The sequence below is a fragment of the Opisthocomus hoazin genome, chromosome 2 (genome assembly GCF_030867145.1).
Source record: "Opisthocomus hoazin isolate bOpiHoa1 chromosome 2, bOpiHoa1.hap1, whole genome shotgun sequence".
Classification (NCBI taxonomy): domain Eukaryota; kingdom Metazoa; phylum Chordata; class Aves; order Opisthocomiformes; family Opisthocomidae; genus Opisthocomus; species Opisthocomus hoazin.
This window is the reverse complement of record NC_134415.1, coordinates 111,852,599-111,867,324: the sequence shown is the minus strand read 5'-3', so window position 1 is coordinate 111,867,324 and position 14,726 is coordinate 111,852,599. Positions and strand designations below refer to the sequence as shown.

Below are 14,726 nucleotides of genomic sequence, written 5' to 3'. Positions count from 1 at the left end.
TTTTCCCATTAATTAAAGCTGATGAAAATGAAAAAAAAAAAAGGGCATTCAGTTTATAGCATAACCCAAAACTAACCTGAGAAAAAAGGAAAGGAAGCTTCAGAAAGGCTGCCTCCTACTAGCATAGACAAGTAGGAAAGAAGAGAAGAAGAAGGCAAGATAGTAAACTCAGAATGGTCAAATGTCACTGTAGAGGCATTCCTATGCTTTCTGTGAAAACATCTAGGAGATAATTTCGCCAGTCCATGCCTGTCTTTCCTTACAGCACAGGCTGACATTCAGAAGCAGGACCAAGCTTCAGAGAGCAGGCAGGCCTTGGAGCTGGTACAGTCCTCTGCACTACACACAGGCCAGATGCCTGTAAAATGCTTTCTGCGGCTACTAGAGAAAAATTCTGGAGGAGAATTTTCACAGTAAACGCAGTGTCTCTGCATCAACAGACATATTATAAGTTTCCCATTGCTTCCTTTGCTATTTTATAAGCTTACTAAAAGTAGTAATAATAATTATTACATTTCACCTTAGACATCAGCACTGAAAACTTGTTTACAACATGGGTTTGAATGACAGTTCTAGACCACCTATGCTAGGATTCCTTTAGGGTGATCTGAATTTCAAAACTGAATGAAAGAAGCAAATTAAGAGCACTGCTTGAGTAAATAAGGACACATAAAAAATGAAATCTCACGCAGCCAACTATTTTTTGTATCGATTTTTTCATGTATTTCTTCTAGAACTAAATACAGTGGATACTAGTGAAGTCTTAAAAGTAATAGACCTAGTGAAATATGCTAAAACAATAGCTGTGATGTCTACACTTATACTACTTTGAGAGAAATAGATATATTTTATATATAAAATATAATTTTTTTTTAAAAAACTGCCACTATCCATCTGAAAGTGTCAGCCTATTGCTGTACACACTAGTGCATCCCTATGGTTGCAACACCGGTACACTTTAAAAAAAAATTGTACAGTAACAAAAGTAACAGAGTTCATGGGAAGGTGTACAGTACGGAATCAGTTTCTAGAGCTCACATAACTACGTATTTAACAATATGTTCCTTATTTCCTTACGTTCTTTTCCACCAGACAACAGAAGACCGATTTCATGTTAGAGGAATAAAGATGATGCTGCATCATCACAAGGAGAATGAAAGGGGGAAAGGAGATAAAACACCTCTATCTATATAAATCTTTCGTCAGGGGAATAAAAGTCCTACTTTTACTTGTGCACAGGTGTTTTTTTTCCATTCATAATTCAAAAGAAATTATTCTCAATTCTTGTAGCTTTAGAACACTGATTTTGGTAGCATTAACTTTTCTGTAACTTACTAGTCTATTAACCAGAAACAAGACCAAATTATCTCACAAAAAATGAAACAGCATTTTAATGTTCCATTTTAATTGTTGGTTCTCCCTCTCAGAAACATATAGGCATCACCAATGGAAAGGATATCTCAGGTTAGCCCATCTATCATATGAGAGAGTTTATGAAGTATCATGAGGAACAAAGTGATAAATGATATGAATAGAAGTGGGTCAGTCTGTGTAAATATAAAGAGAAAAACTTAGAAGAAAAAAATCCTGAAATCCACTAGTGACCAGAATGATAACAAAAATTCAGCCTTATATATGCCACAGGTACAATGGAGATGTGCAGAAAGCAACCTGGAACAGAGTTCCTGACCTAAGTACCTACCTATTACAAAACAAAAAAAAATATATATAAAATTGGACTTGTCAGCTTCTCTCCGCAGATGAATTTAGAAGAAATACATCTACAACAGAGTAATTTTAAGGTTTTACTGGAAAATGAGAACGGCTTGCTCTCTGCACCATATAAAACAGGAATGATCAAAGAGTGACTTAACTAATTTCACTGGCTGACACAAGGATCCCAGCAGATTCCACCCCCCAGATGGTGCACACCTACAGACAATGGAAATGATCGAAGAAAAAGACTGTAGGAGTGAGGGAAGGAAGATTTCAGAAAAATCAGATCTTACAGCCATGATGAAAACAACAGTAATGGGATCCATTCACAGCATGGCTGCAAATGCCATACAAAAATCTCAGGACGAAACAAAGACTAGTAGCTTTGCTGAAAGGAAAAGGGCCTTGGGAGACCTTCAGAGGAAAATTAAGAGGACTGTCCTGGCTATGTTAAGTTAAATTAATGGAAAAAACCATCTTCCACTCCTCACATATCTACTTGGAATTTAAATTCTTTGAGGTATTTTTCTCAGAGATTAATGGACGAGGGACTATCCTCACTGCTGTAAGAAGCTCAGGTATATAAACTTTCCTTACTTCAAGCATAGAAAACACAGAAAACTTCCTAATTTATTATATCTCTTATCATGAATATTTTGAATACAAAGAAATTATGCAAAATATTATATGTATTACAATTAATGTGTATGTTACTTATATACAGAGACTCATTTCTTATATTGATTTTTAAGTGCTTACTCCATTTATATACCATGAATCAAAATTAAAATGTTGAAACAAATCTCTTCCTTCTATGCTTGTTACACCACAAAATATTACACAAAATTATCAAACAGTAGAGGATTGTGGATTCATACCAATACATTTCAACCAAAATACATGAATGACATATCTATTTTATTATTTAAATTAGCTGGTTAACGATGCATGTATACTAAATTTCTTTATCCATAATCCAACACTGCATAGTTTAGTGCCAGTCAGAAGAGAACCGCTTGTTCTCTCCTACATCACTGCAAGTAGCATCTCTCTCTCTCCTCAAAACTACATAAGGAAGGTTTGACAGCTGTTCCCACATCTTAATCACTCTGTATTTATAGGAGACATCTACAAGCAGCAGGTCAGCTCCATCCAACCTTGATCTTCTTTTTCTTAGTGATGACCAGATAATGGTCCCAGCTGGTATGTTCAACTGTTAAAAATGAACTGAGGCATATAAACATGAAATACAGTATTTTCCTTATGCTCACCTTTTTATCACAGACACCCTCATAATTCGTGTGAAATAACTGCAGTGATTGAGTGGCTGCTGCAAAGACAGTTTGGATCCAAAATTCAGTGCCAGGACGGGTGCCTGCAACAGCTGGCCAGACAGCTCAGAACTGTTGCTACTTGTGTGCTCTGTGGCACGAGGACCAAAATACCTCAAATACTGACATGACCTGTAAGGATTCTTTTCTTAGGCAAAACAACTTACATACAGCCTGGGGAAGACTACTTCTGTGCAGCACTGCATCATGTGCAAAGCTGCCAAAATACGACCAGATCCAAAGAGCTGTTCAACCTGATGATGAAAAACCTCTCTCGCTCTTAAAAATAACGCAGTTTCTTATCAGTGGATTGAATATATTCACTGCAAAACAGGATATTTTTGCCTGTGATTGCCTGAAAGATGATAAGTAAGGTCAGAGGGACTCGTTTTATGCAGTCCACATTGGCCTTGCTAGGCTACTCATCCTTTGCATCCCTAAACAGATGAAACAACCTTCTGCAAAAGATCCTGAACTTTTTCAACACCAACTTCTCTTCCTCAGCAACCTCAAAGTCTCAGCATCCTTCTAAGTTACCCCGTCGAGACTACCAGCATTTTCTGTAAAATGGACTGTATTTTTTCAGGCAGTGGCACTGCATATTAGAGCTGTTCGTTACAAGCGTTTTATTACACACTGTGGTTCAAATATGCATGCCAAAGAACAGTAAGATCACTCAACAGTGTAGTTGTATCAGAGTTTTATTTATTTCTAAATACAGATTTAGAAAAAACAAATTTTCAAAACAGCCTGAACAGGAGTGAAATTGTTCTTAAAAATAGCAGTTTTTAAAATCCAGACTCCTGGAGGACTAAAATACCCTCGGCAGTGGAACTATTTGGTTAACCTATGGGCTATTGAGGGCAGTAGGAAGTAGTGGATTTGTAACTTGAGATAAACCGCTTTTAAAGAGTTGAGGCCGGTGGTGTCTTTTTTCCTCTTGAACAATGGGATACATAGTAGATTATTGATTTTTATTTAGTTTCAAGTACTAAGCAAATAATATTACATTTAACTAGTATTCTTCTTTATTAAGGAAAACTATCAAATTAGCTCCAACTTTAATTTTTTTTTTTAAATCCTAGAAACCAGGAAACCTAACAAAATAACACCTACAGCAGTATGTGTGCATGGACATGCGAGTCTTAAAAATAGCACAGTGATAGTACCTGGATGAATTTATGAGGAAAAGCTTATAGATTCCGTTTCCAAAAACCCTCCCACCACCTTTCACAGCCTGTTTCTGGCTAAAATAAAGCATTAAAGTTTGGGGTTTTTTAAGTTCAATATCCTAGAAGTAAACTACTTTACTATATTTACTTGTTAAAAACATTCCTCTTTCAACTCTATGTTGTAGCAGCATCATGAAATACCTTGCCTACCTATATTGTGATGGAACAGTTTTACCCCTTACTGTTACTCCTTATCACTACCTCCATAACGCAAACAATATTTGAACATATTGGTTAATCATGTTCTTCTGAGGGAAAAAAAAAAATAATCCAAAGTTCACCAATGCTTTAGCATTAGAAAAAAAAGAAAATCCATTATTTTATAATGACTCATAAAAATGGCAAAACTAAAAGGCATTTTATAAATCAATGTCGTAGTTTAACCTGGCAGCCAGCAACTAAGCACCAGACAGCCACTCGCTCACCCCTCCCCATGCCCCTCAGTGGGATGGGGAGGAGAAATGGACAAAAGGGAAACTCATGGGTTGAGATAAACACAGTTTAATAAGACAACAAAGGAAATACTAATACTACTAACAATAATTATAATAACAAATATGCAAAACAAACTACATACAATACAATTTTTCTCACCACCTGACCGATTCACAGTCAGTCCCTGAGTAGCAATCACAGAACCTGGAAATTGTGAATTTTGCTAAAGTCCCCAAAAAGTTCAAACCCCCGGACAAGAGAGGATTCGAACTCATCGAAACCAAAGAGTAGAATGATTCCTGCCCCCCAACAAACCCCCATTCATAAACTGAGCATGAAGTGTATGGTATGGAATATTTCCACTGGCCAGCTGGGCTATCTGCCTGTTTGTGCTCCCTCCCAGCTCCCACACACCTGCTTATTAGCTGAACATGGCACTAAACGTTGCTGATTTCTTAGCAACAACTAAAAATATCAGTGTTACCGACATTCTTCTTGTACTAAATACAAAACACAGCAGCTACTGGGAGGAAAACCAACTCTATCCCAGCTGAAACCAGGACAATCAAGTATCTTACCTTTTCGCCCGGGGTATACATGAGGGTAATATTCGTAGTAAAGATCAGGCTGGTCTAAATTTCCAAATGGCTCAAATTCCATTTCTGCATTTTGGAATAGATTCAGTTTTACCAGCAGTGCTAGTCTCACAAACCACAGCTAAAAATTAATACATATAAAAAAAAGGAAAAGACAAGGTCTGTTACTTAGCTTCAATCACAAGCCACATCCAAACACCATTTCAACTTTCTCAGTTTTTCTGATAAAGCTGAGTAAAGAGTTTCTATGTTATTTACTGATAAGAATCAGGATTTATATTACATGCTTTTTAACAGAACTTTTCATAAGGTCATTAAAACAAAACACAGAGGACTGATGCTTTAATTGTCTGTAAAGGTACTGAGATTTTGAAGATGAGTTTTAAAAACTAGCCTGCTTTGAAATTAGAACATTTCTCTTTAAATTGAGTTAACATGTAAGAATTCGCAATCTGATTTTTAATTGTTACTCCAATGTTATGCAATTCTTAAAATCTGTTATGATTTTGGTGAGATTTCATGAGCTTTATAGTTACTAGGGCCAGAAGCATGCGCTGTCATCTGGTCACCATTTGTTCAGTAAAACACTTGCACTTGCCACTGTGAATGTTGTTGGAAAAAAGTGGCAAGGGTGTATCTTTAAACATACCTGTAAAGAATCTGTTGTATGGTTAGTAGGTAGTCCACTTTTTTTATAGCCTTGACCATGCGCAGTTAGAAGCCGCCCACACAGGTCAACTGCTGCCCTCCAGTTTTTACTGCTCTGGGAAGAAGAAAAGAGTAAGTAGCAAAATTACAGTCCCTAAAATGCACAACTGCTTATCTTGCCTGAAGCAGCTACATGTACCCATCAGTAATGATGACAAGGTCAGGAGAGCTGGCCGGTGAGAAGCAGAATGTCATTTGTCAAAGCTGCACGTCTAATTAGGCAAAAAGTGAAATCAAGCATTAATATTATCAGATCACTTAAACAAAAGAATATACAACACCATATGGGATTCTAAACTTAAAGCTATATCACGTTTGCTAATATACTTGAATATAATATTCATGATTTTATTTTCTCCTCAAAAGGAGAAAAAAATTGCCAGCCATATTTCAATAATCACATCCAAGCTACTCTACTGTTAAGAAGTATTTAATGACTATTGCTACGTCACTGACTTCAGTATTTCAGATTATAATCCCTAGTGCAATTCATTTAATGAAAAGAGACTTTCCCACCATTGCCTAGGACACAGAATTCCTATCAATTAAGAACTAAGGACAAGAAACAATACAATGCATAAAATTATAAACTCAGAACAATAATAACTGTTTCACCTATAAAATGTGAACATCTGAATTTCCGTTGCATGGCTAACTTCAAATTATTCTTAAATATATTTTTTTTATTCATAAAACAAAATCATTCTTAGTTAGACAAGTCAAACTGTCTTGTCACACTGTCATCCTATCAATGTTTCTGCCTTGTATATGCTAACATATCCATGTAAACAGCTAACATTACCAAAAACTTCAACACCGACTAATGATTAACAGGTTTTAAGCTATCACACTTTTCTATCACACAGAAGATTTTTCCAACAGACACGTACCCAGCAGGTCATTATAAAACAAATCCACCTCGTTCCTGAAAGCAATATTTTTTCAAATACTTTCTTAAATATATCAAAAAATAATGATAAATGTAATAGAAAACTGTCATGTTGTCTGATGAAATGTAAAGGAATAGAACATACTCATATTGGTGCTTGCAAAGTTCGGGTACTCACCTTGAATTGGTATTTTATTAAATTCTCTCCAACGCTTAGAGTTTAGAAAACACATCAGTACAGCAAACAGTTACACAGAAAAACCAGTAGCAACAGCTGAAGAATTTTCATACTCTCTGGCCCCCATTTTGCAGCCATACATTTTGAGAGCCCACTATGAAGGTCACCGTGCACTGATCACCTCATCTCTCCAAAAATTTGAGTTCCACTGGAAATGCAGAAGTCAGCTGACAGCAAGGCCACAAAGCAGCACAGCAGCTTTTGACATGTCTACAATTTTATGGAAGAGCAGGAATTGATAATGCATTTATAACATCCTTTAACATATACCTGTATAAACTTAGAGAAGCAGACAGACACTAGCATGGATTACCTGAAATTTATTCCTCTACTGCAGAGACAAATCAATTTATTATACTCAGAACAGAAACGGACACAGACTCTAAAACTGCTCAACTTTTCTTCCCAAGTGAGAGTGAGGATCCAAAAATAATAATGGAACATTTATAACAAACTTAGGTGCTACAATTTTAAAAAATTTATTTCAGGCATGGATAAAAAAAATACCTTTTCTTTATAGAACAAGACAGCCAGGAGAAGCAAGTCTGACAATCATCTTACAAACAGTCTTTGCTGGAAAATGAAACATAATATTCATCATGATTTAAAAATTAGAGCTGCCTGCTGGTCACGGAGCATAATCTTCTGTGGAAGCTTAATAGAAGGCGGCTGGCAGTATAACTTGATTTGAAATTAGCAGGACACGTTATTTTCTCTGGCAATTTGTACCAGACTTACAGTTGCCAGAGTTGCCAATCCACCAGATGTCTTTATCCAGTTACTTCAAACACTCCTCGAAACCTTGCAGGTCAGCCGCTTTCACATTTCCCATGGTCTACAATCACACAGCTCTAACAACCCGAGTACCTTGTTCCCAAAAGTAACAGGGATGAATTTTGTTTGTAAGTCATAAGTAGAGGCTCAGAGCAAACACGGATACTACAGCTTCAGATATAGTATAAAAAATACTGAAGAATATTTTCAAAGAATAAAATAATTATTCTACGATGATCAGGACATGGTCATCCAGCAGCAATTGTGGGAAAATATTATTTCCTAGAGAAAATACTGTCAACTGAATATTACTGCCAAATAGTTCACTAATATAGCACCATCCTGGCAGAAGAGAACTTCCCTCCACACGACATTAGCAAATCTCTTTTTCACAAAAAAAGTATGGAGCTGTTCTTCTTTTAATGAAAGCCATCAGCTTGTATGATTTCTGTGCTTTTTAAACGCTACTAGTCCAGATGTTGAACTTGTCAAGGGATCTTTTTGGGTCCATATAACATAAGCAATAATTCAAAACAGAAAACCAAACCGAACCATTTCAGTACTGACTGCTGTACACACACCAGAGCTAGGGCGAGCAGATTATCCCCGCAATAGACAATACGCTTGCATTATTCCTTGCAGAACTTCTCTCTTCTACGCCAAATCAGAAGAGGTCCTGGGGGAGGTTTACATACAGATGGGGAAACTGCATAGTAAAACAGGTTTCACATAGAAAAGATTTATTTTTTTTTCTTTAAGAAAGACCTAATCCAAGCAGGTTTTTTTAACTTTTCATTTAAATTCTTACGTTGACTGAGATTTGAATATAATGACTCTAGGTTTAAATAAAAACAGCAGACAACAGTGCCAGGATTTTGTCAGGCTATTACCCCATTGAGCCAGGAACTAAAAGCTTCAGGTAATAGACTTTTGTGTTACAGAGGCCCACCTGCACATCATTTTTTTTTTCTTCTGTCTTCAATGAAAGCTTACCTTGCACACAAATCTGACATGTTTTTTTTTTAACAAATGCAGTGTATTTATTATCTTAGCGCTTCTTTTGATCGCACCTCTAACCTCACCAAATACTCTATCCGCAGCTTTAGGAGACAAAAAAGAGAGTGTAAGGCGATCAACTCTCAACTTCTCATTTTAGTGACTTACACTCCACCACTGTTAAAATAAGAACCCGACTAAGGCTATCATGATCCCCTTTTATTAACAGCAGTAAAAGGCAACAGCCTAAAAACCATCTGAAATTGAGTCAAAAATATGAGTTATAAATTCTGATAAATCCACATCTAAAGATCTGGGAGTCCATATGGTCAAAGTTATAAGTAACTGAGATATTCAGTACATTCCAATGCCTTCAATAAGCCTATTTTCTACAAAGAAGGATGAAAGACTGAGATGTAGGGTAGAAAAGAATTCCAGGGACTAAAACTAGAATGTTACTAGTTCAAATACAAGAATAGCACTGAAGGTGTCATATTTGTCAGATTCAGAAATGAAGAAAACTTCCAATTGAGTAAAATGACCCAACACAAGCCAAAAATGCAATCTGCCTGGAAAAATATTTTTTTACATTTATTCCCTTTCTAATAAAGTGTCATAAGAACTCTAATTATCAGAGTTTTCACTACACCTGAAGAGATTGTGTTTTCATTCTATTATGAAGATATTCACTGATTTGGACTGAAAAAAATACTACCGAACAGATGAGTACTACTGTCTCACACACATAGCTGTTCCTTGGAAGTCTCCTTGTACAGGTAACTTTTGCTTGATTTTTAAATTACAGTTAAACAAAGATCTTAGACATATGATTGCAGAAGTGTTCATACTTCTCCTTTGTATACAATACTGTACATTGTTTCTCTGAATTGAAGCAGCGAAGCTCAGGTGATGCAACAAATGCAACTAATACCCAGGTAGAATTCTTCTGTCAAGCAAGGAGAGTCATGCAGACTGAACGTCTAAAGAAAACGTGCTCCATGAAAAAGGAACTCACCTGATACATGAAGAGAATTTATAACATTATTCAGTCCCTCGGGAAAACAATTTTGAGTCAGAGGTAAGACACTGAAATTTTACCCCCCAAATTGAGGCTTTTTAGTGTAGAAATGCAACCTCCCTCACAAGCATCCAATTACTGTTTTTGCTACTCGTGTCACCTGTCTTCTCTTAAATCAGCTACAAAAATGTTGGAAATTGCTCACTGATTTAGAAATAAAGGAACATAGCCCCCCCTACTTTTAAGGATAATTTCTAACTTATTGAAGTGAATATGTATGCCATACCACTGTATTGGAGTTTGTTATATTTGAAAATATATGTAAAAGCACAACATTAATCATTTGCAAAAGTAACAGTATACAATTTTTTTTTAAACAGACTCAAAGGGAGTCATTAACTCTACATGTAACACCATTAAAGTGATTAAAATGTCCTCCTCCAGTAGGTATGACATTCTCCTCCCCTGTAAATTACATTGGTAGAGCACTTTCACATTAGTTAAGAAAATGCAGTTAGTAACCCTTTCCTTGTCTAGTAGCTGGAAGAAATGATTGCACACTTAGAGCAAACTTTGTGTATTTATAGTGGCAAGACACAGTAGACGTTTTTTAGGTATGACAACTATCACACATCATTTTCCTACAGCTGCAAAGACCTTACAACTCAAAATATAAGAAACGTCTCTAGTAAGAAATGCTGTGCTCTTTGTTCAAATGAGGGTAAACAATTAACATAAAATACGAAATAACAGGAACTAAAATAATTGCAGCTTGCACCTTGTATGTATAATTTTTATTTGCTGCTGTAAAACAAAGCAACACTGTGAAGACAAGCTCTTGCTTACATTTATTTGCTCTAGAGGTAAATGCATGTTCCTACACCAGATTAAAAAAAGTCTTCAAAAACAGAAAACTCACATTTTCCGTTTTTGGCTGAAAACTATAAACACTTTGCCTCTACAGATGCGCAGCTCTATTTACAAGTTATCATTTGAATGATAAGCACATAGATTTATAGAATTACTTTGCTGGATGGCTCCAGCACTCCTGTATCTCTTAGAAGCCTCAGATTTGTAGTATTAGTTCAACTGCACAAACTCCGCGCCAGTACCCTACCAGTAATGCATTTCCGATTCACTGTTACCCATTGCATAGCAGAAATTTAAACTGCAAAAAGTACAGTTGTTCAATAAACCAACTATCCATCTTTGAGTTACTGGTACAAATCTCACTCATATCAACTACAGACCAAATTCATGCTGAAAAAACCCCAATTTTGTTAGCTGAGTTTAACAATCTGAATTCAGTTCCTGGTGAACAACTATTTGTCTTAAAAATGATGATGCTGTTGGTGGTCTCATCAAAAAACACATTTGCCTCACTACCTTCTTGGCAACATTTGTTTTCTGATAACTAATTGTACTTGAGGAAACTTTAGCGGACTGTTTGCACTATGATCGTCCCAAAAGGACTACAGTTTCCAACATTCTTTGCTGTGAGCACTAACTTCTTCTTACCCACAGAAATGTCTTTCAACTAGTACAAGTAAATGGTGTTTATTCAACCTTTGTAAGGAAGGTGAGAAGTTACTACTCATGGATGTACACTGGAACCAATCCAACTTAAGACATTATTTTGTGACCTTGGTGAACAGAGCCGATATCTGCATTTGCAGACGTAATCTAGGAAGTATTGTCAATATACCTAAGGACCACATCACTAAACAGGGACCAGATGTCTTATAATATCAGAATAATAGAAAAGGTAAAACACAATCATTAATATGGAAAGTTATGTAAATTACAATATAATGTATTGAGTTCTAGACAGTGAAATCAAAAGATGTTAGATTCAACTGGAAGGGATTCTGAGAAGAGCTCTGTACTGGGTTTGTGTGGCAAGGTTGTGGTGAAGACCATGGTGAGGCAGGCTGTCACTCTGCAGCCCATGGAGGTCCATGGTGGTCCATGGTGGAGCAGACGTCCACCTGCAGCCCGGGGAGGACCCCATGCCAGAGCAGGGGGATGCCTGAAGGAGGCTGTGACCCCACGGAGAGCCTGTCCTGGCAGGACCTGTGGACTCATGGAGAGAGGAGCCCATGCTGGAGCAGGTTTGCTGGCAGGGCTTGTGACCCTGTGAGGGACCCACGCTGGAGCAGCCTGTTCCTGAAGGACTGCACCCCGTGGAAGGGACCCATGCTGGGGCAGTTCATGGAGAACTGTCTCCTGTGGAAGGGACCCCATACCGGAGCAGCGGCAGAGTGTGAGGAGCCCTCCCCCTGAGGGACAAGGAGCGGCAGAGACAACGTGTGATGAACTGACCGCAACCCCCGTTCCCCATCCCCCTGCGCCACTCGGGGAGAGGAGGCAGAGAAAATTAGGAGTGAAGTTGAGCCTGGGAAGAAGGGGAGGGGTGGGGGGAAGGTGTTTTAAGATTTGGTTTTATTTCTCATTACCCTTCTCTGATTTTGATTGACAATACAATTAATTTCCCCACATTAAGCCTGTTTTGTCCATGATGGTAACTGGTGAGTGATCTCTCCCTGTCCTTATCTTGACCCATGAGCCTTTCGTTGTATTTTTTCCTTCCCTGTCCAGTTGAGAAGGGGAAGCTATAGAGCAGCTTTGGTGGGCACTTGGCATCCAGTCAGGCTAAACCACAAGAAGTTCCTAGGATGATTAGAGAGACATCCATGATGAGGTGACTAGAATAGTTATTTTTGCCTTTAAATAGAAAATATGAGAAGTGGAAATGTCACCATGGTCTATTGATACAAAGTAGCAGGGGAGAGGAAGCAAATATTGAGAAGAGAAAATGACTTAAAAAGTAACATGAGATCAAAACACTTAAATTGTTGTACACAACTTTATCTTTGATTAGAAAAAAAGATTTCGAGTGAGGATTGATTAGAATTCATTTGATTAACCACCACAGGAATGACGTTCTGGAATAGCCTTTGAAAGTAGTAGTGAAGTATCTGTACTTCTTAAAACAGTCAAATAAGCTAATAGAAGCAATGTATGGTAGAATAGCAGAGCTCCAGAGTTGCAGCTGAAGATCTGTGGTATGAAGATCTGTGATACCGATGAGCTATTTAGCATGCTTTTCCCATCCACACAGGATTAGAACAGTAACCAGATACAAATGAAGCATTCTCCTCTAGAGCAGACAGGCTTGGAATACTGCTTTTATCTTTTCTTTTTTTCTTTTCTTTCCTTCTTATAATAAGGTGGATTTCACCCAAGATCATCTGAGAATTTTAACCTAACAAATTTCTTCATAACAGGACTTAACATTTACCTTTGGTTTCAGCTGCTACTGATGCCTTCCTACAGCATGTGATAGCTCTTGAGACTTTTAGATGGGATCCCAGATTTACACATCTAAATTTAGAAGTGATCAATAACTGTACTGATTAGATCTCTCTTGACTTCAGAGTTCACATGTAAACACCTAAATAACACGTATCGGTCTGATGGTGAAGTCTATCCTACTTCTACGCATTTCTCTGCTGTACTGCGGACCCCTTTGGAATAGACTCTTTTAAGTGGCTGTCCATTGCTGCAAGGGATTGAATTGGGTGACTGACATGATCAGAGAGGTAGTGGAGGCCCCATCCCTGGAAACATTGAAGGCCAAGTTGGACGGGGCTCTGAGCAACCTGGTCTGCTTGAAGATGTCCCTGCTCACTGCAGGGGGGTTGGGCTAGGTGACCTCTAAAGGTCCCTTCCAAGCCAAACCATTCTATGAAGTGGCTCTTTGCATGAAAAAACATATTCACTGAACATCAGATCAGGAATTTGCACATAAAGAAAGTAAAATTGGTCGTTAGTAACGGAGCACTATATGTCATTCTGGCCTACTGTGTATATAAAAAGCACACATCTTTTTAATCAATATCATCTAGCATGAGATTTTAATGTTTCTAAATCTAAAATACCTTTCACCTTTAAGACTGGTGCCAACCAGAAATAAACTTTCCACACTAAGAATTTCAGAAAAAACAGCAATGTTTGCAAGGAAAAAAACCCTACAACTAATTCTTATCATAAAAAGAAACAGAGTTCTGCAAACTAAACTGAAAAATAGTTATACTGCATACTTAAGAACAACCAACAGCTAATGATTGGAAGCCTTGAAAACTGAAAAACATCCTAGCTTCTGGCTGAATGGCTGCATTTTTAAAAAAAAAAAATCTTCTAATAAGACAAGTATTAAGAAAATATCTGTTACAGGTGGCAAAAAATCTGACTGCTGCAGATTGCCTCCTATCTTCTCTGCTTTGATCCTAAAAGCCTTAACTCTGCTCTTCTGGAGCTTAAGAGCACACTCAAAGTAAAACAGTACTAGTGGCAGCACTATATTAAAGGTACAAGATGGTCTGCAGCATAGGGTAACATTTTGCATGGACACAACTACCAGGCTAAATAGAAAAAGGCTTCCAATACGTCAAAACTCGTTTTCTGGAAGAGGGAAAGGAATTACGGGAAAATGTTTTTTCCTACTTAAAGACTGACGGGGACAAGACTTCTTAGTAAGATTCTCCCTGCCCCTCAAACTCTCAAGTTAAGCAAAACTATCTTTCTCCCGGACAGAGATCACAATCCATTTTTTCAGGTTTAGTTTGAAAAATTACCTCTGAATTCCTTTAACAATGCTAGAGGAGATCACTTACGAGTTTTCCTAACATGACAAAAAGTCTCTTTTGGAGCTTCACATGTGATGTAACACAATTAAATTAAACTATGTTAAATACTAAATACAGACTGTCCTAACAATTATAATTCCCCAC

The 14,726-nt window shown here is 37.4% G+C and overlaps 1 protein-coding gene across 2 annotated transcripts in view; it reads right to left on the bottom strand.

Annotated features, from left to right (window-relative positions):
• TRAPPC12 (trafficking protein particle complex subunit 12) overlaps window positions 1-14,726 on the bottom strand; it is a 58,715-nt gene that overhangs the window by 36,295 nt on the left and 7,694 nt on the right. For both annotated transcript variants that reach the window (XM_075414787.1, XM_075414786.1), the window contains 2 exons: window positions 5,960-6,073; window positions 5,293-5,431 (listed from right to left, as the gene is read on the bottom strand). In XM_075414787.1, coding sequence (XP_075270902.1) covers window positions 5,293-5,431; window positions 5,960-6,073 — 253 coding nt within the window. The remainder of the gene's footprint in view (window positions 1-5,292; window positions 5,432-5,959; window positions 6,074-14,726) is intronic.